At 36.8% G+C, this 26,355-nt stretch overlaps 1 protein-coding gene across 2 annotated transcripts in view; it reads left to right on the forward strand.

Annotated features, from left to right (window-relative positions):
• The window catches only part of NBAS (NBAS subunit of NRZ tethering complex), a 331,461-nt gene that overhangs the window by 159,937 nt on the left and 145,169 nt on the right, over positions 1–26,355 (forward strand). For both annotated transcript variants that reach the window (XM_087437126.1, XM_087437127.1), the window contains 7 exons: positions 2,316–2,418; positions 5,936–6,165; positions 9,014–9,126; positions 12,338–12,451; positions 17,982–18,095; positions 21,909–22,066; positions 22,798–22,887. In XM_087437126.1, the coding sequence (XP_087293252.1) occupies positions 2,316–2,418; positions 5,936–6,165; positions 9,014–9,126; positions 12,338–12,451; positions 17,982–18,095; positions 21,909–22,066; positions 22,798–22,887 (922 nt within the window). The remainder of the gene's footprint in view (positions 1–2,315; positions 2,419–5,935; positions 6,166–9,013; positions 9,127–12,337; positions 12,452–17,981; positions 18,096–21,908; positions 22,067–22,797; positions 22,888–26,355) is intronic.

Here is a 26,355-nt window from a genome sequence, read left to right on the forward strand (position 1 = left end):
CCAAAGCTGTAACTGATACATCACGTTTGTATTCAGGGATCTCTCTGTTAATTTGCAAACCTCTTGTATAGTGCCTTCAAGTTCTACTCTTGTTTCTTATTTACTGAATGTATTCTGAAAAGACCATTGTAAATAATGTCTTATAGTTTATTTTAATTAGAACCTGTGCTTAATGGCTAGCCGTGTGTGAGAAAACATTAATACCATCTGTCCCAGTGTCGATGGTTTCCAGAAGAACAGCTGGGCCATGAGAACTTGAATTCAGCCAGACAATGCCTAGGTCTGATTTCATCAGACTGGTGCAAGGTGGACTCTCACTTCATCAAACATTTTGCTACTTCTCTGCCTGTAAGCCAGAGCTTGCAGGGCTCTGACAGAGCCCTTTGATTCTTTGAATCCCCCCCAAAGAGTTCACCTACCAATGTCTAACTAATGGAAACATTTCAGGGATTATCCGGGAAGACTTGCAAATATATCTGTTTTGTGTCTCTGTATGCTGGGGAAAAAAATATGTTTTTTTTGGTACTTTATTGCATATGGGATAGAAGTAATTGTTCATTCTGTGTAGTAAATATAAAATACTGTAAGCAAATGAAGCATACGCTTATTAAAAATTTTAGGTGAAAAAGTTCCTGAAGACTAGAATTTTCACAGGAACGGTCTCAAATACATACTTTTTCCATAGCACTACTATTATACACAGTCTATTTGCCCTGTTTTTAACGCATAAAAAAGAAAAATATGCATGAAAAAGAAACATCCAGTTGGTATTTGACAAACAGAAAACAAAACAAAACCTGCCCTTTTCGAGCAATGAAATTCATGATTATATAGAACTTGAAGAGTAGACAGTAAACATAAATGATGATTCCAAACTCATTTGTAGTCAACAAATATGAACTTTTGAGAGTGGCAGAGAGAATTACAGCACATTCTCCCTCCTACTAGACTTAGTAATCGTGTATGTGACTATAGAAAAGCCAACAGAAGGTGTTTGTAACTTTCAGGGTCATTTATTCACGTTTATTGAGTGCTATTTTATAGCAGAAAAATGATCAGGGAGTGTCTTTTCAGACATTTTAGTTTCAGTTAATCCTCACAATATAGAAAAATGGAATCTGCAGTTCAGCGAAATTAAGAAACGTATTCAAATTCATACAGGTAATTGACATTGTTTTTATACTTAGGAGCGTCTTGCTTCAATGCCTATGTTTTATCAAAATTAATCTCATCCATTCCTTATCTCTCTCTAACATGGGTTTTAAGTGAGAAAACTGAAATGCAGGAATATTAAATAACTTGCTCACGATCATGCAACTAATATGTAACTTTGGGTGAAATTGTTAACAAAACCCTTTTCCCTGCTGCAGGAGAATCTGAACTGTTAATTCTGTAACTCTGTAACCCTGGATACCAACATAAAATGGTATTTGATCAACTAGATTGCACAGGCCTCACTGCTTGTATAAAACTAATCCCTGATGGGGAAATTGCCTCTGACCTGGGGGAGCTGTAAATGGACTAGAAAACCTGATAGGGGCTTTATGCTTTGGGCTTTCCTATGTGTGGTCACGGCTGTCCTTGAGGGGACTTTGAAAACTGTGCCTTTGGAATTGTTACAAAAGATATTGTCTCTTGTGGGGTGTGTAGCTTCTTCCTAAGCCAGACAGAGCAACTACCCTATGAGGCTCTGTCTTCTTGCACCTGGGCTGTCACCTGCGAAGAACATAAACCCCTGCGGTGCTCTGTCAGTTGCTCTGTGGACTGCTCGAGGACTCCTAATGAAAGGAACAACTGAGGCTCCTCTGCTGGCAAGCTGGGGCTCCCAGCCTCTACACTGACACCAGGTGTGGCCTCTGGTTGCCTTATAGGTCTGCATGCGTAGCTGAAGTTAAGAAGATCCCCTGCTGGGGGTTGCAGAGTGAGGAAGATGGGATTTGAAACGAATTCTCCTGTCTCAAGTGCCTTTTCTGCTGTATCCCAGCTGCTTATCTTACTGTGCTTTATTTTACCGTAGAAACTCATAGCTTGTTTACCTTTGCCACTACCATTTAACGTGATTCCAGTTTTGTGTCTAGGCAGCCTGTGACAGAGGCAGCTTTGACAGCATCTCTAGCATTGATGCGTAGCTGCCCAGCTTTCCCTCTATCTTTAATCTAGATATTTTCCTGGAAATTCAAATGAGATATATTCCTATTGATCATTTCAAAGCTTGTGTGGCATACAGATTGGTGGTTCCAATTTTGTTTACTTTTGGCCAATTGAAGAGAGAGATTTCATGAATTATTTTCTTCTCCTCCTTTTTTTTTTTCCAGGCAGCCTCCTGTCAGTGAGTCTCATTGGAGAATGTTGCTGCAGGACATGTTAACTATGCAGCAGAATGTTTACACATGTCTAGATTCTGATGCTTGCTATGAGGTAACTCTACATATGTAAATTGTTTTTTTAATTTAGAAATTTTGGTTGTTATAGTTTGTTTATTGAACACAAAGGTGATGACCATAAGCTTTACCATAAGTAATACTATTGAATAGTAGCTGGTAATTGAGTAACGCTTTATAGTTTGAGTACTTTCATACCTAACCTCCTATCTTCTCTATCTTTGTTCATTGCAACGCTATTTATTTAGTGGGTTAATCCTCAGCTAGGAAACTCTGAATCATACTTGACTCCCTCACTTCCATAGTTTTGCTGGTCACTAAAACTTATATATCTGAGAAAAATCTTTCAAATCTATCCTATCTTCAACTCTGTTAAATTGCAATAATCCTCTAACTTGTCTCTCTACTTCCATATCTCTTTCTAATTTACAGATTCAGAATATTCTAAAACAGACCTTTTCATGACACTCCCCTTCTTAAAATTTGCTGCTTGTTCCATATCAATAATCAGAAAGTATCCGTACCTCCTAGCATGGCATAGACAGCCACAGCAGGTTCCAGCCTCCCTGTTTCCTCTCACCCTTCATACTCTCCACCATGTGTCCTGTGCTCCAGTAGTTCCATCCAATCTGTCATGAATCTTTCCACACACGATGCTGTTTCATGTTTATGTGACTTTGCATACATTTTTCCCTTTGCCCGGATACATTCTTCTTTCCTCTATTTGAAAATTGCCAATAGGGCCGGCCCCGTGGCTTGGCGGTTAAGTGCGCGCGCTCCGCCACTGGCAGCCCGGGTTTAGATCCTGGGCGCGCACCGTCGCACGGCTTCTCCGGTCATGCTGAGGCCACGTCCCACATACAGCAACTAGAAGGATGTACAACTATGACATGCAGCTGTACACTGGGGCTTTGGGGAAAAAAAGGAGGAGGATTGGCAATAGATGTTAGCTCAGAGCCGGTCTTCCTCAGCAAAAAGAGGAGTGATTAGCACGGATGTTAGCTCAGGGCTGATCTTCCTCACAAAAAAAATAAAAAATAAAAAAAAAATAAACGGGTGAATTAAAAAAAAAAAGAAAATTGTTGATAATTTTCAGGACTCAGCTCACTAATTCTGCCCTCTAGCATCCTTCCTTTGTCCTATGTGACTTGTCTCTGTTACAACCTTTCTTTAAAATGCAGTTACTTGTTTCTGTGTGCGTTTCTTCCACTTGGTCATGAGCTCCTATGTAGGCGTTATTGTGTCGTGTTTATCCTCATATCCCCGAGAGCATGTTATGTCTGGAACATAAAAGATACTTAAGAAATGGTTGTTAATTGATTGGAAGTGTAACCCAGGGGGATTTAATCACCGTTTTGGAAGGTATGTGTAATACTACCAAATTACTCAGGGTTTGTATGGAAAAATGATCCAACTAACCCGTTTTTAATGAGATACAGTCTAAAAGAGGGTTTCCATTTTAATTTTCCTCTCAAATATTTGAAGCCAGACATAAAATTGTATAGAGAATTTCTTGTGTTGCTCTGCTCTCACATTGCAAAGCAGGACCCATTGATAAAATGAGGCTTATAAAAATAGGTGGCTGTTTTGTGAAACTGGTTGGTATTTTAATTCAAGGGGATTTTAACAAGAGAGCACTCGTATAGACTGTTGAGAAATGAAGGGTTTTATATTTGAACTTTAGGTTTTTAAATGCTTGAATGAATGTGAAGTTTACATTGATGATTACAGTCTCAGACCGTGTACAACTGCCAGTAACTTCCTCTTTTGTATCTAAAGTGACACTTGAAGTCCATTTCCAGGAGAAAATAATCTGTATGCACATGGGGTCCAAAACCTGTCGTTAGTATGTCTGAAGTGTTTTTGAGTTGGAACGGCATTATTTTGGTATTTTTCTCTTTCTGATTCTGATTGAAAAATTGGCAATAAGTATATTACACTTGAACTAGCTCCTGTGTAATCTGTCATAACAACTTGACATATTAAATTGCTTTTGTTGTATTTTAACACCTTTTTATTAGGCTTTGATATTTTAATGACCTCTAGCCATTAGTCTCTCTCCTTTGAGAAAATATTTGAAAGCATGTTATAACAGTTTTGAAATGGTTCTAGAAGAAGGTAATATAGATTTGGCAAACTTACATTTTTAAATATTATTTTAGTATCTTGCAAGTTATGCTATATTGTCTTACTGACTTTTGGCCGTTATATTAGATTTTGCTGTCCTTGGAAAAATAATTTGAAAGCTCAATGGCACAATTTTGAAAATGTTAAAGATTTCTGTAGAGCTTGTAGAGCAGAAATCTATACTGTTCATTTTAGCAAAAGCTTTTAAGTAGAATGAGTGAATTGTATTTTTCAATATTGAGCATTGACTCTTTATGGCTTACTTGAATAAACCAAAGGAGTAGAGAAACTGTTACATCGAAGTCATTTGGGTCACTTGAAGTAAGCCATTTTCACCTGTCAGGTGTAAGTGATTAGGGTTGCTCATTGATAATTTGCTTTCTGACATAATATGTGTTTTATAGCAGATCCCTCATAGATATTGGTAATTTTATCCATATCAGTCATTTCAATAAAGGCTTGTCTAAAAATACCTTCCCCAGATGCCTAGAAACAAGTGAACATAAGGGGATCTTATGAAAATCGGATAGTCTTCTTAATTATAAGGAAACTTTTGCTTCTCCATGAAATCTTCTTTTTTCATCTTTTGCTTCTATTTCTGTGCTATCCTCATCCAATAGTGGCATGATACGGAAGAGCACTCTTGGAGAAGTTCTTGTACTAATTATATACTGACATTATTACTGTAGGTTTAAAAGGATCTCTTTGTGTAAGACTTTTCTGGAGTAAGTAAATAATCTCAATTATAGAATAAACTTTATGTTAATTGATGCTATTAGTTGCTTATGGAATACAATGATATTTGCACAGATACCTCCATCAGTGGCTCTTGTTTTATTTAAATAGTTTTTAATTCACATATTGGAAAAAACCTCAGTGTTATATGATATATTACAATTTTAATGACGAGGTATAAGTATAAACGTTTGCAGCTTGGCTCTTTAGTTTGTAAGACTGAATTTAGATGCTTTAAGCAGTCATGAATCATATGTATCATATTCAAAGATTTTCTTTTAAAAAATTGAAATGATTATAAATAGTTTAAGCAGAATGGGCCCTGTAGAGTGTGGAACGGTATGTCTAACGAATTCTTGTTTTTAATGAGTATGAATTTTAGATATTTTACTCAACTATTCATTGTAACACATTAAAATATTATGCTTAATATTGGTTTGTTCAGTTAAATTATTACTTCTTCTTCCTAAAAGATGGATTTTTATTTTATTGAGGTAAAATTCACATAACATAAAATTAACCATTTTAATGTGTACTTCATTGTCTTTTAGTACATATGCAATGTTGTGTAACCTCTACCTCTAGGATGGATGTATTTTCACTTTGTTTTGTTTGGATATCAGAGCCTTCATTTTGTTGAGAACTGAATCCTCCCTCTTTAAGCACTAATTCTAGTTTTTTCTTTTTCCCAGATATTTGCAGAAAGCCTTCTGTGTTCCAGTCGCCTTGAAAATATCCACCTGGCTGGGCAGATGATGCACTGCAGTGCTTGTTCAATAAATCCACCAGCTAGTGTAGCCCATAAAGGGAAAACCCAGTACAGGGTCAGTTACAAAAAAAGTATTGACTTGGTTTTGGCTGCCAGCAGAGAGTACTTCAATTCTTCCACCAGCCTCACTGATAGCTGCATGGATCTGGCCAGGTGGAGTAACTCTGTATTCTTCCATAACAGGGAGGGAAGTCAGAAGACACAAACTCCATTGTTGGTTTTATTCTTTACTTGACACAATATATTATCACAAGTAAGGATTGACTGTATTGTATGGGCGTAGTTTTTTATTGCTTGAAAATAGAAAGAAAACTTAATTATGTTATAAATATTCATCAACTTCCTTGTGACCCTTGTTCTCTAGCATGCTTTCCCACAGTCATTCTTGCTGATTATCTGCAAGGTTGTACCTCTTTTTGGTGGAAGAGATTCATGTGGTAGCCTGCAAATTCGAGTTCTGGAAATTTTCAGCACATTTAGGTGATGGCTGTATCCTTCACATGTCTTCTGCTCTCTTTAGGGACAGGGGACGTGATTAGATGATAAAGCTCAAAGTCTCTTCCAGGTGGAAATTTCTGAACTGTGAATTCAGTTCCTCTCTTGGCCTCTTGTACTGGAAATTTAATGTTCATCTTTTTACTCTTGATTATTAGGAGCTTTTTTAGCGTAAGGAACATTTGCCCTTTGCCTGTCTTAAATGTTTTAACTATGTTGCCAAGTTTTTATTATATATAATTTATCTTTCAAGTTGCTATTCAGAATTTTTAAAAAATTTGATTGTTATTCTTTTCTCTTATAGTTTGTCTTTTGTGTTGTCTTTTGGTTTTATTTTTACATTGAAATTGTAGGCCCATTTGGAATTTATTTTGATGTAATGATTGTGATTGCTTTTTAGATTTATTTTTCCCCTGAAATGACTAGTAGTTGTTTCAACTCTGGCAAAACTTTTTTTCCCCAGTGATATCTTATCACAGAGAGAATCATGTTTTCTCAAACCGTGTTATTGAACTTGACAAAGTTGTTTAAAATAGTTAGATTTTTTTCTTTTCTCCCAAGGGATGTATTTCTATTTCAGATGATGAAAATATCAAATAAGATAGCCTTTGAAACTGGGACTTGTGTTTGACCTAAATCTTTCTGGCAGGTGTTCTCAGAGATCATTTTAAAAACTATGCTTCCTGTATTTCCCTTTCATTCCATCCTTTTTTCTCCCACAAGGACACACCTTAATTTTAAAAAGATATCATATGTGTGTAATGTGGCACCAAACTGATTGCGACCTATGAGCCAGGATGTAATTAAATGTTCACAGTTGTATTTTCTATAGACAATAACCCATACATTCTTACTCATTAAATTATTTACTAACTGTTTTGTTTTTTTAAAACATTTTTATTTATTTATTTATTTTCCCCCAAAGCCCCAGTAGATAGTTGTATGTCATAGCTGCACATCCTTCTAGTTGCTGTATGTGGGACACGGCCTCAGCACGGCCGGAGAAGCGGCGCGTCAGCGCGCGCCCGGGATCTGAACCCGGGCCGCCCGTGGTAGAGCGCGCACTTAACTGCTAAGCCACAGGGTCGGCCCTAACTGTTTTTTTTGATTGAGGAAGCAATAATTCCACAAGATAAAATATTCAAACAATACAAAAAGGATATATGTTGAGAAAGTCTCTTTCCTCCTTCTAATTTTTTCAACTTTATCCCTTAGCTATTTTTTGTCAGTTTCCTATGTATCTTCCAAAATATCTTATTAAATGTTACCCTCTCCTTTCTTACATCGCAAATAAGTGCTTACTACTTGTACATACTTTTCTGTATCTTGTTTTTTACATTTACAATCTGTATTGAAGGTTTTTCCATATGAGTACATATAGGTTCGTTTCATTCCTTTTTGATGGTTGCAGAATATTCCATTGTTTGACATTTATAGAATTTATTTAATTAGTTCCTGATTTAGTGTATTTTATTTTAAAAACACTGTGGTAGTAAACATCAATAATTATGGCTGGGCATGTGTGAGCCTATCTGTAGTATAAATTCCTAGAACTGGAATTCCTGGGTTCAAAGGAAAGTGCAGTTAGAATTTTGGTAGATACACAAAGAGGTTATGTGCTTTTTACACTTGAATCAGCAGTATTTGTTAGTGCTCATCTGATTTAAATTCTACAGTTTTGCAAGAGCAAGCTAGGCCTGTATCTATCACCCAGTCATATAGGTGCATCCTGGGGCCTAGATGTCTTCATCTGATGATCCATGATTTTAGCGTTCATTAGCGCTCATGGCCTGATCTCTAACTGTCTTTCTAGTCTTGTGTCCCAATGTTCTTCTACATGTACCTTTCAGAAAATAAGTTTATTCATTAATTAAAATATTTATTAAGGACCTTTCTCTGGATTTTTAAAAATTTGCTTGAAATACTCCATAGATATGACAAATTCTTAGTTTAGCAAATTGCTTTTTCCTGTATTTATCTCAGGAGTGCATTACCAATTGATTTTTCTCTTTTTGATCAGAAAAATGTCTATTGTGCGGTTTAAATTATTATTTTTTCCTTTGGGAGACAAAATTGTGATTGAATGAAGACGTTGCTATTTTTCTTAGAAGAATAACTGGAAATTATTTCAATTATGTTTTTTTATTCTTTCTAATATAATCATTACCTTTGGAGTCAACAGTAAAAAGGGCACTAAACACAGAGTTAACATATCTTGCTTCATACTGCGATACCATTACATACTGTCCGTTAACCCTGTGCGTATGACTTCAGCTTCCTGAGCTGCAATTTTGGCTTCCTTAAAAAGCAGATGATGATATTTGCCTATCTCATGGTCTTGCTATGAGGATTAAGTAAGATAACAGAAAGCATCTAGCAGAATACCTGGAAGGTAGTTAGGTATTCGATAAATATGTGTCGGATCTCTTGTTGTTGAATATAGAAAGGCAACTTAGCTGAACATATGTTACTTCTTCTTTTTAAAAATTTATCTTATTTCTCCTAGGTGCTGTTTACAGCTGATAACAGATAGACCCAGTGCCATTCAAGAGGAGCTAGATCTTATCCAAGCCCTTGGATGTCTTGAGGAGTTTGGGGTAAAGATCCTGCCTTTGCAAGGTGAGTTTTCAATGTAGTGTTATACTCTTATTAACTTATTTTGCATTAATTTACCAATGTTCCTTTTTAGTTTTCTAAACTAAAGAGTACCTTTGGTCATTTAATTCATTAGCAATAGATCCTGCCCTCTGCCCCATTTTTCAATTGCAATCTTAAGTGGAAACCCTAAAGAAAAAATAAAGCCAACATTTTATCATAAATTTATAGTTTTAAGTTCAAAGTTATGACATTAAAAGAATTAACATTAGTAACAGCAGTGAGGCTATTAGATAAAAATAAAAATAGAAATTAGGGATTATAGATGGGAGTTTCAAATTTACATCAGTTTTGGTATACGATTTATTTCTGTATTTTGTTTCAGTTGCATAGATTTAGAAGTAGCTGTAAATGATAATGGTTTCTTTTTATGCTTTTATGGTCAATAAATGCTTCTTATGTCTGAGACCTGTGTGTGTGTGTGTGTGTGTGTGTGTGTGTGTTTTGTAGTTTTTGTTTTTTTTTCATACTTGAGATATATTTGTGAGATCCACAGGAAAATGAGGAATCCTCAACTATTAAAAGATACGTACTGTAAAAGATGCATATTGTTTTCATATTCATTAATTCCATTTTGAAAAGGAATTTTAGGAGTCAAAGACCCCTTGCCTTCATAGACGGATAATAACATCTAAGGCTTGAATTTATTTAACTGAGAAATCACATTTTGAAATATAATTTAGCATGTCCTATGATAAGCAGTAAGAGAACTGATATAGTGATTGTCCAGAGGCTCAAAAAAAACATAAAGTAACAAGTCATTTGAACATGGCATTTGCACTCTATTAGATTTCTACTCTCCAAATTTATTTAACATACTTGAAATATTAGTAGTATGCCTTGCTTAGGGCAAGAAGCAGACAAAGAACCAAACTTGAGTGTTCCATTAAGTGGAATTTTAGAGAAAATGATGATTCATGGCCATATGTGGTTTCAGTTTTCCACCTTGATTTTTTTTAGTAGAAAGAGAGTGGTAACAGTAAGGAAATAAACTTACTAGAGTTTCTAAAACTAGAGCTTCTCTAAGAAGAATATAAGAATTCATTAAACAAGGCCATAGAAGATCTATGAAAACCCCAGGTTTTTTCATATGTAGAATGACAATATTATCTATGCCAAGTGTTGTCTTTAAAATAAAATTAGAAACATGTAGAAAGTACCTTTCTCATAGTTATCGAATGTGACATATTGAAGTAATGATACACATTTTCTTAAAACACATAGTAGGAGTAAAACCCGTAAAGCAGTAGCAGATGTCGAGGAAAAAAACGAATTTTTTTGATTGAAAAAAGTTATAGAAAAGTTCAAAGTACACTGTATCAGTTTTTGCTACACTGTGCTGTAGTAAAAATCCCTAAAATCTCAGTGGCTTAGAGTAACAAGTTTATTTCTTGCTCACAGTCATGTCTGCTCCACCACTCCATGGAACATGTCATTCTCACTGCAGAGGGAAAAGATCAATGGTGGAGTCCCATGATGACTCTTAAACATTTGCTCAGAAGTGGCATATGTCACTTCCACTCATGCCGATTTCATTGCCTGTAGAAGTCACATGGCCAAGCCTAATATCACTGAGTCTGGTATTTGTGATGTGAATAATTGCAGTAGATACTGGGAACAATACAGTCTACAGAAGCTATACTGAGATGTAGATATTGGCTGTCAGGATTGTGAAGTAAGTAACTGAAGTCTACATGTACTTCATACTTTATAATAAAGGCTGTATTTTATAGTAAGGGCCACAACAGCAGTAACTACTAGCAGTTACATAAATAGCCATCCTAAAATAGCTCAATATACACTAAAGTATTAGGAATAAAAGGACATGATATTTGCAATTTATTCTCAGATGGTTCAGAAAAAATAGATCTGTGTGCATATATATATTTGCATATATGTATGTATGTAGGGGGGACAGAAGGTACACGTGCATTATTGCACATGTGAATGTGTGAATGGAGCAACTTATTAACAATTGGTTAATCTTGGCAAAAAATATAAAGGAGTTCTTTGTACCATTCTTGCAACCTTTCTGTAAGTTTGAAATTAAGTAATAATAAAAACTTACAAAAAAAGAGCCCATTCCAAGGAAGAACCACCACCTCTCTTTATCTCCTCAACTCCTGGACCCCCTCCCACCTACCAGAAGTAGTTTTAGGAGAACATAGGATATATGGGATACAGTCATAGATTTAGAAATGGATAAAGAAATGAAAGTGTGAAAAACATTTAAGGAGCTGGGTTGAATTCTGGTCCCATCACTTTTCAGTGATGTTAGCCAAAGTGTTTCACCTGTCTGCACCCTCAGTTTCTTCCCCTGAGGATAATAGTACCTGCCTTGTAGGGTTCATATACATAAAGCACCTACAACAGTGCCTGGGATGTAGGTCATATTCATTTAATGTCAGCTGCTATCATTATAGTTATTATTGTTGTATTTATTGGGACCCAGCCTCCCAAATAGTACCATGATTCTTAAAGGTTGACACCTCCACCCTAAATAGATACCGTTTCTTCCTAGCATATTCATATACTCTTTAAATAAAAGGTTTTTTCCCCTGTAACTGTTCTTAATTACCTATTAGTATGAATTGGTGTGATCAGATATGTTTTGTTTTCCTAACATCTAGCTTAGTGAGAGGATTAGGGCTGTTTTTGGAGAAAGCTTAATAAATTGGAACAGTGAGCACTTCAAGGACTCCTACCCTCCAAACTGGGGTGATGTGGTGGAGATAGAAAATGGATGTTTGGAACATGGAAGGGATTTTGGGGAGGTGAGGTGAGGAGTGAGGGACTGGTGTAACAGGAAGTATGTGAAGTTTTCGAAGATGAATACTGTCGTCTTTAAAATTTTCCCTAAGGCCTGACACGGCACTTGAAAGGTGACACTTTTTCCTAGCTTCAGAATGGAAATTCATTTGCTGTTTCAGAAATTTGGTAACAAAGAAAAGATCCATGTTGTACATTATTCAGATGCAACAATAATTTTAATTTTTTAAAAAATTGTGTCTTTTACTTAATTCTTATTGATCTGGAGACTAACACAGTTTTCATTTTGTTTGGTTGCCTTAAATTAGGAAGGTCATGATACCCTTTTGTGATGTCCCTGATTACATGTCTTGAGTATGTCTTTCTTTTGTAGTGAGACTGACTTGAGTATGTCTTTCTTTTGCAGTGAGACTGTGCTCTGATCGGATCGGCCTCATCAAGGAGTGTATTTGCCAGTCGCCCACATGCTACAAACAATCCTCCAAGCTTCTGGGCCTTGCTGAGTTGTTGAGAGTAGCAGGTAAGTTTTGAATGGTAACCTGCAGAATAGGGTTTCTGTTATTCTTGATTATTCTAGACAAACATCAGAACATATGCTTGCAGGTGTCAGGAGAGCTGCTTTTGGGCAAGGATTTGTCTTTTCTAGAAAGATTGTCATGTTAAAAAATATGTACCTATATTGAGCTGCTGGGAGCATCTGTCCGTTAACTGAGGATAGCCTTATTCAGGGTGCCATGAAGTGGTGTGAAGTCAGAATAGAAGTCAGGGTTACCGATTATAACCAGAAAGCTTAAATGCAAGCCACAGCCCTACCTGTTCACCTTGAATGTCCAAATTTGGTGTAATATTTTTGAACTTGAACAATTTTTTAGAAAAATTTGTGCATTTACTATTTGGTGGAGTTTTTACAAACGTTCTCTCATTTCATCTTCTGTTAAATAGAGACAATGATATATTCTTGCCATTTTATGAGGGAAATTGAGGATCGGAGAAGTTAAGTATCTTGCACAGCAGGGTTAAATAGACTATAGCTTTCAAGGAAAGTCTTTCGGACTCTACATTTCATGTTTCTTTAACCATGCTGTTCTATTTACCAGAGTCTTTTAATACTTTTCTTTAGTATTTTTGATGTAGGCTGATCTCCACAAGAACAGTTGTTGGCCATTTTGTTTCATAAGCAGTGGTTTGAAGTTGTACGTGTCTAAGCCACATATCATAGGCTCAAAAGTAAAGGGGATTTGTATTTATATTTTGAGCTTTAAAAAATATATATATGTTTAGTATATTTAGTGGACACACATTTATTAACGTTTTAAAGTCTTAATTATCAGACTTTTATTCTTAAGGTCTATAGTTTTAGTGAACTTTAGTGTGTCAGTTGTCCTTTTCTGGTCTGAAAGTATAGCATTAGTATCATTTCCTTTGAACTTGCAGCAGCCTTGGATAGGTGCTGACACTGTGCTTGGGACCAGTCATCCATCGTGAGGCATCTTGGATGACTGGGGACAAATTGGGTGTGGGGTCAGAAGACTGGTTCAGTCTTCTATATTTGTATGGATTCAGTTCCATGCATTTGCTAAATGACTTGAGCTCCAGTTTCTGAGTCTGGAAAATAGGAACGATACCCTCTTGCTTTACTTGCCGAATTATAAGACCCAAATGAGTTAATGCGTATAACAGCGCTTTGTAAACTTTGAAGCACTCTGATCATCAGGGAAGAATTTCATTAGGATCCAGTCCATAGGTACTAATGAAGCAGTCAGGGATGCCATCTACACTTTCCATATACCTACTAGGATTAATTTCCATTTTTGGCCTTGTGACATGTTGACATAGAAACAAGAATATCAGTGATCCTGGCAAGCTATATTAATTTTTAATGGGATGAACATTCTTCTTCAGTCCTACGGAGCACATTTATGTAGAACACATGGTATTTAGACCTCTTTTCTTTATTGCAGCTATTTTAGTTCTAATGTTTGGAACCATCTAAACTTGGCCGCCTCTATTTCACAAACTTTAGTGTGGAATCTGTATTACCACTTCAGCACAGTATCATCAAAAGATATGACTAGTATCTACATTTTGTCAACATATTTTTATTGTGAGCCACCGGAGTGCACATAATAAAAATAGCTAATGTGTCAATGACTACCATGTGCCAGCACCCTTCTATACTCTTTTTATATGTTAGCTCTTTCACTATGCACAACAACCTCTTGTTAGCCACATTTTACAGATGAGGAAATAGAAGCAGATAGAGGTGAAGTAATATCACTGTGTTAGGTGTTTTGGTTACAAAGTTATGTTACACACAGCTGCTGCCCTCTGGGAGTTTAGAATCTTAGAGGACTGAGGAAACAAATAATTATGCTGCAACAGGGGATATGATGGTAGTACCTGGCTTCTGTAAACAAATGTTATATAACTTGAAGAAAGGCAATGCTAATATTTTGCTGGAGGAGTGGAGGTGGTATTAAGAAAGGGATCACAAGGGAGGTGACATGTATCTGAAGCTTATAGGGTGTTCTGGTTATCTCTTGCTGCTTTAGAAAACACCTAAAAACTTAGTGGCTTAAAGCAACAACAGTCAGTCATCTATTTTTATCTCTCCCAATTCTGGAGGTTGACTGGACTTAGCCAAGTAGATCAGGGTCTTTTATGAAATTGCAGTCACATAGTGGCTAGGGGCGGGCTCATCTTAAAGGCTGCTCTATTTACATGTCTGGCATCTGGGCTGAGAAGGCTTACGTAGCTGGGAGATAGAATAGCTAGGGCTCTGTCTCTTCTCTGTGTGGTTTCTCCTTGTGGTCTTTTCATATGGTGCCCTCAGACTTCTTACATGGTGGCTGAAGGCTCCCAGAGTCAATGTCCCAAGAGAAACCAGCAGAAGCTTCATGGCATTTTTCTATAACCTAGCCTTGGAATTTGGGCAGCTTCGTTTCCTATTGTTTTTATTCACTGAGGCAGTCACATAGGCCCTCCCAAGTTCAAGGGAAATATTTATAGATTACACCTGAAGGCTTAACTGGGCCTGGGTGATTTGCTTCTGAGCTGGCTTACTCAGATGGCTGTTGGAAAAGGCCTCAGTTCCTCCCTGGCTGGTGGTAAGAGCCCTCAGTTCCTTGCCACGTGGATCTCTCCATAGGGCTTCTTGGGTGTCCTTTCAACATGGCAGCTCCTAGAGTTTCTCCTAGAGCCGTTGATCCATGAGAGAGCAAGGAGGATTCTGTAATGCCTTTTATGACCTAGTCTTGGAAGTCACATACCATCATTTCCACCTTAATCTGTTAGAAGTAAATCGCTAATCATCCCTCACTCAGGGGGAGAGGCATTAGCTCCATTTTTAGAAGAGAGTATCAAAGAATTTGTGGACATAGTTTAAATTATATTTCATGTACTCAAAGCCTTGTCATGACACCATTGGCCTTCTCTTCTTCATCAGACTAAACGTGTGAATCATTTTCTTTAATAGATTTCTAGTCTGGCCATACTCCTGTCTGTACTTCCTAAGAATTTTGTTTTGTTTTGTTTGTAATATTTTTCTAGACATCATTCTTTTCAGGATGAGGTTTGTTCTTTTTTTTGCTTATATTTTGCCTTTTAACCACCTGCTTGGATTGAAACTTTATAGAAATTAAAAGCAGTTAAATATTTGAGCTTTGAACTTTAAGATGACTATTTGACTTATCTTCATATAAAAGATTACATTAACAACAACAGTAATTCTCATTTTATACTTTCGTACTTATCTGAGTTGCTTCTTACTGTGTCCCTTACAGCAGAGCCATGAATCTCATTTTGAATGTGAGGCAATAGGAATAAAGAAATTTAATAATTTATTGAAGATTTCACAATTAACTTTCTGACTTTGAATCCTTTACTGTTATCCTGTTTCCACCTTTTTTTTTGTGAGGAAGACTGGCTCTGAGCTAACATCCATTGCCAATCCTTCTCTTTTTGTTGAGGAAGATTGTCCCCAGGCTAACTTCCGTGCCCATCTTTCTCTACTTTATATGGGACACCGCCACAGCATGGCTTGACGAGCAGTGCGTCGGTGTGCACCTGGGATCTGAATCTGTGAACCCCGGGCCACCGAAGCGGAGCATGCGCACTTAACTGCTATGCCACTGGGCTGGCCCCTGTTTCCACCTTTTTTGATGTTGGATGATGGTAATCAATGGACTCTTACTTAGAGTCAGCTGATTAGGGGCTTTAATTACATCAGCAAAATACCTTCACAACCTAGCTAAGTTGTCATATAGAAGAAAAAACACACTTGGCCCCTTCAATTTTGATTTAGATGTTCTGGATAAATGCACACATGTCAAGAGTATTATCTAGGAAATAGGTTTTCTATTAATTTTGATATGTGCATTTAATATTGAGGAACTTTTACATATTGTTCGATTTCTAGTGTTAACAGTGTTAGTGCTACTAAAACATGAATGTGTTGTTCTAATAATAATAATATGAATCTTAGTGCTATAACATCTCCTTATTTAAGAATCTTTTTAGATTAGCTTGGGCCAGTCGTTGTCTTGGATTTTATTCAAACCTCTGAAGCACAGAAAGAAGACTGATGAGGACATATTGTCAAAGTTTCATTCAGCTCTTTCTATGATATGTTTACTTTTTCTTCAAACCATATTGTAGCTTAAAAATGCAAAGGCCATGTATGTATTTCCTTTTTTTCCCTGGAAATATTGAAAGTAGTTTTAAGCTTTCATTACTTCATTAAAATATAAAAGATTTTTTACTTTTTACTTTTTAGCCTAAATATACAAGTTGTACTTGTACTGTAGCTTTGAATTATTTGTCTTATAATTGAAAATTACATTCTGAATTGAACCTGTGCCCATTTCATTGAGGATATATTTTTGTGAGCCCCTATTATGGTGCAAGACTTGGTGCTGGGTACTGAGAATTCAACAAGGAAGCAACCCCTGTCCTCCAGGAGCTTAAATTGTGATAGAGGGTATAGATGATTAAAAATCCTGGTAAATTCGTATTGAGAGAATGAAAGCAGAGGAACATGTAGGAGGGGCACCTAAACCATTTATGTGAAAAAAGTGTGGAGATGCCAAAGAAGGAAGAGATATCTAAGCTGACGTCTAAGAATATTCTTGGGAAAATAATTTAAGATTTTTGTGTTAACGTAAGCTGAATTTTGGTATCTGTTCTTAGAGTTTAGACGCTCACTGTGATAAATAAAAGATTAGTACTGTCAGTTGTCAAATGACAAAAGGAAAACAATTTAGTAATGAGTTTGATGTCCTTTATTCAAGGGAGATCAATCCATGGGTGGGGGAGCACAGTGCCTCACAAGCAGTGGAGCATTGTTCCCAAGGGATGTGGAGCAAGAGCGAGTTTCCCGAGTGTTAGAAGAGGCAGTGTGGAAGCAGAGCGTGATTGGCTGGGAAATCGGGGGTTTCCGTGTAAGGGCAGCAGGTCCTGTTTTCCAGGGTCAGGTAAGCTGGCTGAAGCTGAGTTGGAGGATTGTGATTGGTGTAGGGTAGGTTTCCTTTGACAGGTGTTTCCCATAAGTGCAGTTGACTTAGGTTTAGGTTTGTGACTTGGGCTGGGCCACTGGGGTGGCCTCCAATTTGTGGGTCCTGATATACGAATTAACTTTATCATAGTGAAACTATAAAATTTACATACATTTTACTTTGTGTTTAAGTTTTTCCCCCCTTATATTTGTCATTTATTAATTATAATTAGAACATTCAAATGCAAAATATAAAAAAAGAAATAGCAAAAAAGTTTAAAGTCCCTGTGGGGAGGAAAACTTTTCCTTTACCCTCTTAGGCTGGAATGGTTGGTCCAGGGCTGATATTAATCCTTGATCACTTAGGAGACTGAGAGCTAATTCCATGATTAATAAGTAAATTGGAAGGTCAAAGTTGCAGTGACCTTTTGTCCTATAATCTTTTAAAATCAGTCTAATCTCTATTTTTTTATTTTTGAATTAATTTGAAAGAGTGTTAATGAGCTCTTTTATTAATTGATGCTGCCAAAATCATTAAGCTGTTTGTGTGTATTTACAGGTGAAGACCCAGAAGAAAGGCGTGGACAGGTTCTAATCCTTCTAGTAGAGCAAGCGCTTCGTTTCCATGACTACAAGGCAGCGAATGTGCATTGCCAGGAGCTGATGGCCACAGGTGAACTAGGCAAACTGCTTAACACTTTGCTCATGTCCTCTTTACATGATGAATAACGGAAAAGGTCTGTTCTGAAATCAATTGGCCTAATTGGTAAACCAGCCACATTGTGTTCATAAGACTTGAGAAACATTTTGTGAGCACTGGTGTGTATGCCATGTGCTTATATATTAAAATAAATACTTTAATGGGCTCAGGGCTTATATTTTACCTGAGATTTTGGTTGCTTTCCATTCTGTATTAAAAACATGCTCATAATTTTGATAACACTAAAATATTTTAGTGCCTTTTTATGTGTTATATAAAAGAAAATTAAAATTTTTTAAAGTATCTACAATTTGTGACTATATAGTCAAATATTCTTTAATTTTTTTTTAAAGATAACATAGTGCTTTTCAAACTAATGTTGAGAAATTGGGAAGTAGTTTGTAATCCTAAAATTTGCCATATTGAAATTCTAATTCAGGTCTCTAGAGGATAAGCAGATTTTATTATGGAGTAATTTCTACCCCCGAGTAGGTAGGACGTGCTATTGTCTTATTGTAGACTCCATACTAAATGATCTACTTTTTGTAGCTGTGTCTGAATATATGAAAGGCCAAGCACATCTTTTTACCCACTTTCTGTGCATTCATAGTGAGTGGTTAAAAGTGCAGTGCTTTACTTCATGGTAACTCGTGGAACTGTGCACTTATGATTTGTGTACCTTCTGTATGTATACTAGTAAGGAAAAAATTATTCTGACACTTGTTAAAAACAGTAAGGAAGACTTTATTCAGGACTTTTGCAATAGGGGGCAGAGATCAGGCTCAACTCTGAATATAGAAAAGACAGCTGGGGATTTATAGCTGAGGAGTGGAATGAGGGGTCAGTGGATGAAAAATTGCTCTGATGAGACACCATGGTAAGGAGGATTCTTGCTAAACTGACTTAACAGAATTCTTGGTGAAGGCAGGCCAGGGTGATCAGATATCAAGGGTGATCAGTTATCAAAGGTAGGAGATTGTTTCTACACTGACTTAGCAGCATTCTTGCTAAACCTGGGCTATCCAGGCTCAGCAAGGCAGGGGCCAAGGTGTGGGCCTAGTTGAGAAGAGGGCTCAGAGGAGCGTGACTACAGTTTGGTCAAGGAGAGAGTCTTTGTCGGTACATCTATGAAAATGTTTAAAACTCTGGGGAAAAACTCAATGCTTTATAACCTCAGCATTAGAAAATGTTTCATAAAAGAGCTGTGTTCTGTAATATTAACCTAGTGGTTTTACAGCGTTAAATTCAGATAGTTATGGTATTCTGGAAAATCATTGTTGTATTAATCTAAAATCATTTATTTAGAGAGCTTTGTAATAATTTTATTCTGTTAAGGATGGTATCTGAATTAATTTTTACTTTATATATTTAGAGAAATTATTCTGGGCTGAGGCCTTTGTTCATAGAAAAAAAGACCTACTTTCTAACAGGAACTCCTTCAAATAAGAATAGAAGTGTATTTTAAGAATTCAGAGTATAACCTTGTATAGGAAAAAAGATCTTTGCTGGGAGTCGGGGGCTGCCTGTATTTTTAGCACTGTCCTTGGATCTCTCTCTCCGTCTGTAAAGTGAATGATTCTGTATAGCTGTCTATAATAGTTTCTCTTTTTTCTAGCACTTTGCAGTTTATAAAGAGCTTTTAAATACAGGTTGTTTTTAGATATAGGTTGTTTAATCCTCCCAGTAACCCAGTGAGGATGGCATTATCATTATTGTCCCTTCATAGCAGTAAAGGAAATGTGGTACTTGGAACTTTCTCAGGCTCACACAAGTGCTAAATAGCAGACTTCCCCTCAAGTCTTCTGAATTAAGCTATCTAGCTTTTTTTTTGTCTAACTTTTTTTTTTTTAATTGTTGATGTTTTAATAGTTTTTAACATTGTGAAATTTTGGGTTGTACATTTTTGTTTGTCCATCACCATATGTATGACTCCCTTCACCACTTGTGCCCACCGCCCACCCCCACTGCCCCTGGTAACCACAATACAGTTTTCTCTGTCCATGTGTTGGTTTATATTCCACATATGAGTGAGATCATGCAGTGTTTGTCTTTCTTCTTCTGGCTTACTTCACTTAACATAATACCCTCCAGGCCCATCCATGTTGTTGCAAATGGGACAATTTTGTCTTTTTTTATTGTTGAGTAGTATTCCATTGTGTATATATATACCACATTTTCTTGATCCAATCGTCTGTCGATGGACACTTAGGTTGCTTCCACTTCTTGGCTATGGTGAATAATGCTGCAATGAACATAAGGGTGCATAAGCCTCTTTGGATTATTGATTTCAGGTTCGTTGGATAGATTCCCAGTAGTGGGATGGCTGGGTCATAGGGCATCTCTATTTTTAATTCTTTGAGGAATCTCCATACCGTTTTCCATAGAGGCTGCACCAGTTTGCATTCCCACCAGCTGTGTATGAGGGTTCCTGTTTCTCCACATCCTCTCCAACACTTGTTGTTTTTTGTCTTGGTGATTATAGCCATTCTAAAGGGCGTGAGGTGATATCTTAGTGTTGTTTTGATTTGCATTTCCCTGATGATTAGTGATGTTGAACATCTTTTCATGTGCCTATTGGTCATCTGTATATCTTCTTTGGAGAAGTGTCTGTTCATTTCCTCTGCCCATTTTTTGATCGGGTTGTTTGCTTTTTTGTTGTTCAGTTGTGTGAGTTCTTTATATATTATGGAGATCAACCCCTAGTCAGATGTATGTTTTGCAGATATTCTCTCCCAGCTGGTAGGTTGTCTGTTCATCTTGATTCTGGTTTTGTTTGTCTTGTAGAAGCTCTTTAATCTGATAAAGTCCCACTTGTTTATTTTTTCTTTAGTTTCCCTAGTCTGGGTAGGCATGTCATCTGAAAAGATTCCTTTATGACCAATGTCAAATAGTGTGTTGCCTATATTTTCTTCTATGAGTTTTATAGTTTCAGGTCTCACCTTCAGGTCTTTGATCCATTTTGAGTTAGTGTTTGTGAATGGCGATAGTAGATGGTCCACTTTCATTCTTTTGCATGTGGCTGTCCAGTTTTCCCAACACCATTTATTGAAGAGACTTTCCTTTCTCCATTGTATGTTCTTAGCTCCTTTGTCGAAAATTAGCTTTCCGTATATGTGTGGTTTTATTTCTGGGCTTTCAGTTCTGTTCCATTTATCTGTGTGTCTGTTTTTGTACCAGTACCATGCTGTTTTGATTACTATTGCTTTGCAGTACGTTTTGAAGTCAGGGATTGTGATGCCTCCTGCTTTGTTCTTTTTTCTTAGGATTGCTTTATCTATTCGGGGTCTTTTGTTGCCCCATGTAAATTTTAGTATTCTTTTTTCTATTTCTGTGAGGACTGTCATTGGGATTCTGATTGGGATTGCATTGAATCTGTAGATTGCTTTAGGTAATATAGACATTTTCACTATGTTTATTCTTCCAATCCTCGTGCATGGGATATCTTTCCATTTCTTTATGTCATCATCGAAGATATCCAGCTTTTTACTGAACATCAAAGCTCAGTAGGTTATTTGTAGTCATTGTCAGGTAATCTAAAATTTAACTGAGTTTATCAGAAAAACTTGTCTGGAGTAGTGCTGAACTTTCTGGATAATAAACCCACCTAATCTTCCTTTTCTTCTTTAGATCCTTATGTGTTTCTGCTTATATAATAATATGCATCACAAATGACTGATTCTGCTTTGGTAACAGGAGATCTAAGCAGAAAGCCACGCATTTCTCATGTTAGATGGAAAATTTTTGTCCTTGTGAAACTCAGTTTGTTTTTTCTTGCCATTTTTGCAGGTTATTCTAAAAGTTGGGATGTTTGTAGCCAGTTGGGACAATCAGAAGGTTACCAGGACTTGGCCACTCGGCAAGAGCTCATGGCTTTTGCTTTGACACATTGCCCTCCTAGCAGCATCGAACTTCTTTTGGCAGCCAGCAGCTCTCTGCAGACAGAAGTAAGTGCTCCCAATAAAGTAAATCCTGAATTGTATGAACTATATTTTGTTGGGTGTGTGGGTCTGAGATTTGTGGTCATTTTTTAAAATAATATGAGAATTTTAATTTATGCAATAAAAAAAGCTTGTTGCTCATGTGAAAAGGAATTTGAAGATACTAGGATATGAAATAGTGTTGTTGGCTTTATTACAATAAGGAGGAAAGAGTACAAAGCAGGTGTCATAAAAATAGAAAGTAATATTAGGAAATAAATTATTGAATGTAATGGGGAAAGTCAGTGTTGTCAAGAATAAAATGTACGAGAAATGGTCATTTGAAACCATGTAAGTTAAAACTGTTGGTGGCACCATCCCCTTAGAGGTCTTTTGGAAATGGCAGGGGAGTGGGCTCTGGTTAGGAAGGTGCTAAATTTCATAAAATTCACAGGATAGATCTGCTCTTGTTGTCAAACACTGTTAAATATGTGAAGAGATTCTGAAATTTGCATTTTCATCTCATAGTCATTCGTTACATTGTATATCAGGTTTTTCACAGTTGAATTCCACTTCAGAGACTGCTGCAGCTTTGTGAAGCTGTTCATGAAGTCCTGAAGTAAGCTTCTTACCAAAAACTATTCATTATGAAATAGTGATTTTTTACTCAAAAGAGTATTTTTTAAATTTCAAGCCTACATTGTGAAGAGAGGCTAATTTAAAAACACAATTCCTTTATAATATGTTCTTTTTTTCAGATTCTTTATCGAAGAGTGAATTTCCAAATCCATCCAGAAGGAGGGGAGAATATCAGTGTTTCACCATTGATTAGTAAAGCACTACAAGAGGTAAATTAGGAGTCGGGGGAGGGAAGAGTTTGAAAGGTGGTCGTGAGTGGAATGAAATGGAGTCGCCTAACCTTATGTATGGGAGAGGTTGTGTGTGTGTGTGTGTGTGTGTGTGTGTGTGTGTGTGTGTAGAGACTTTCTTCTAAACTGTGTGTGTGTGAAATATAACATTCATATAGAAAACACACAAAACACTCATGAAACCACCACACAGATAAAGAAACAGTACATGACCGGCCTTCCACAAGTTCCCCCACACCCTCTCCTGATTTAATTTCTAACTCTTCTCTCTCCTTCCAGAGATCGTGACTAATCTTGATAACCAGATCCTTGTGTTTTTTGTTCTTGTTTTAAACAATTTTAAAACCTATCACACCCTTTCCAATATGATAGTTTAATTTTACCTGTTTTTGTACTTTATAGAAATAGTTACACTCAATATTATGTTTGTGAGATTCATCCATGCTATTATATATGTTGTAGTTTGTTCATTGTTACTGCTGTATAGAAATTAATTGCTATATGCATATAGTACCATTTATCCATTCTATTGTTGATTGACATTGGTGTTTTTTCAGTTTTGGCTACTAAAAATAATGCTTCGTTATCATTTTGCATGTGTCTCTAGTGCACACGTGCAAACTTTTCTCTCTGGTGTCCACCCACCCAGCCCTGGAAGTATATGTTATCAGATATGTGTATGTTCAACCTCAGTTGATAATCCCAAATGTTTTTCCGAAATGGGTTTACTGATTGCACTCTCAACAGCAGTGTTTGTGATTGCCATTTACTCCAGCCCGGCACCTTGGCATTGATAGTGTGGGAGATCAAAACTGGCCACCCTGAAATATATCTCTTTACCTTGATTCTTTTCTCTGACAGACATTTGACCTCCCCCAAACATCCTAAAGAATTTAACATAGAAGGCCTGTTTCAGGAAGGAGCCACTACCATATGATGGCTGTAATATAATGTAAAATAGATGTTACAATAGGAAAGGCACCACCAAGCCCATCTTATCAAAAATTCTGTCTCTCCCCAGCCACATTCTCTAGGTGGCTCTGTAAAGGGTTGTCAGACAAACATTTACATTTATAAGGGAAATCTCCATTTGTAAGGGTGTCTCCCTCTCTGTACTGGGAAGAGGGGAGATGACCTCATCTCTAGAAACTTATCAGTGTGGAAGGTGAGGCCTTAAATCTGCATAATAACCTTACTCTTGTTTACTGTGCTTTTCTGGTAATCTCCCATATCTGACTCCCTCCACCCCCTACATCCTCCTGTGTCTTTAGCTGAAGATAGTATTTAAGATGAGAACCTCCACCATTTTGTTGAGAAGCTCAGTTTCCCTGGTTTCTCCCATGTATACATGTTATTAAATTTGGTATTATTTTCTCCTGCTAACCTGTCTTTTAATTATTTGGCCAGCCATAAGAACCTTAAGGGAAAGGGCGGAGGGGGATTCTCCCTCTTCCTCAACAATAGTTTTCTAAATTTTGCCTATTCTCTTAAGTGATTAGTAATCTAATTGTGATTTTGATTTGCATTTTTCTGATTACTGATGAGAAGAAATTGTCTCAGGAGAGATCCTCTTTTGTGAAATACCTGTTCAATTCTCTTGCCCATTTTAGATTTTTATTCTTTTCCCTTTGCTCATTGAGATTCTTATGAATATAATTTGTCTGAACCAGTTAATTCTGTGTTTCAGGATAATTCATCCTGGGAGGGAAAGGAGGAAGTGTATGCCCACTGACACCTCTCCTCTGTTAGTCAGTGTGTGCTCCGTGGAATTTAACTTTTCATGACTATTTCCAGCAACATAGAATTGGCATTTTTTTTAGGTCAAAGAAAGTAGCTGTTTTTGATATTCTAACTAGATAAATTAGGAAATGATAATCCTCTTTATAGATTGGTTTCCACAGGATTCATTTAAATAGTAAGCTTCACTTTCAAAGTGTAAAATGTCATTCATTTCTTTAGTAATTTTTTGGAAGAAATCTTTGTGATAAGTGATGTCAACACAAATAATCCATAACCAATCTATAAATCAAAATTGGGATGAGTTTATTATGAGCCAGATTTGAGGACTGTATAGCCTGGGAGAGAGTCTTTTCACAAAGGAATGGAGCACTCCACAGAAGAGGGAGTATACAGAGTGGTTATATAACATCAAAGAGCGTATATCACATATGATTGGAATGTCCCTTCTACAGTAGTCATGAGATTGCTTTGCTGGCACAGCATTTCACACAGCAGTTGATGAACACAGCAAGTAGCAGGTCTGTGGTCTCGAGCTGGGTGGTCACTGCAGGTCAGCAGTCAGTCTCTAGCCTAGGGAGAGATGCTTATCCTTAAGGAAATGCCGATGTGGGGGAAGTTACATCCTTATCTTAAAGGGCATTGTTCTTGTCTTTGGGACATAGTAAATGCTTAAAGCAGGTATGCAATGCATGTTCAAGGGCCATGTCAGGCCCTTTTGGAAAAACAAGGTCAGGCCGAATTAGTTTTACACCAAATGGCTTCCTCATATACTCCAATATATCCTATTGCTTGTCATGTATTTATCAGTGAGCTACACCTAATCTTTTTTTTTTTTTTTTAAATTGGCTGTATCCATCCTACCAAAATCATTTGTAGTTGTGTTCTCTGTGGTTACTTTTGGAACTCTGAAACAAGGCTTCAGTTGTGGAATCTATTGATGAAGTTAGGGCAAAGATATTTAGCTTTTGCCCATAGTGGAATATGTACAAGTACCCTGTTTCCCTAACTCTTTCTTTTATATTAAAATTTAATTTGACAAACATATATTGAATACACCTATGTAACCCCACTTCAGTGCTGTGTGATCTGAGGGTCTCAGAGAAGTTTGTAATGTGACTTTTGGCCCTTAAAGAGTTTTCTGCTATTCCTCCTGCAGTGGTGACTCTAGCACTGACCAATAGAATTTTCTAGTGAAGGAAATGTTCTCTATTTCCACTGTCCAGTATGGTAGCCAGTAGTCACATGTAGCTGTTGAGTACTTGAAATATGGATAGTGCAACTAAGGAATCAAATTTTAAATTTTATTTAATTTTAATTAAGTTAAAAATTTAATAGCCACATAAGGTTACTGGTTACCAGATTGGACATCACAGTTCTAGAAGGTCAGATACTCAGTGGAGGATTGTGTTCTGCCATCAACACTGCAGACGGTGGACTGTTTTTTGTTGCATTCCCTCTGGATGGAAGCCATAGCATTTTCTAGGGGCCTGCAGAGATGTGGATACATTTTGTCCTTTGGCATGTTTTGACTTGTAGTTGTACTGATTGTAGTTGTACAGATTGTACAGCACAGATTGTACTGACTTGTAGTTGTACTGAAAACTCTTTGGTTTTCCCTCACTGGATGTGAGAGCACATTAAATTCTATGGTGTTTTCTCTGTGGGATTCAGAGTTCTTATATTGGTCAACAGTTACTAAAGGTTCTG

Source organism: Ceratotherium simum, chromosome 11 (assembly GCF_057802395.1).
Source record: "Ceratotherium simum simum isolate JZ-2026a chromosome 11, ASM5780239v1, whole genome shotgun sequence".
Classification (NCBI taxonomy): Eukaryota; Metazoa; Chordata; class Mammalia; order Perissodactyla; family Rhinocerotidae; genus Ceratotherium; species Ceratotherium simum.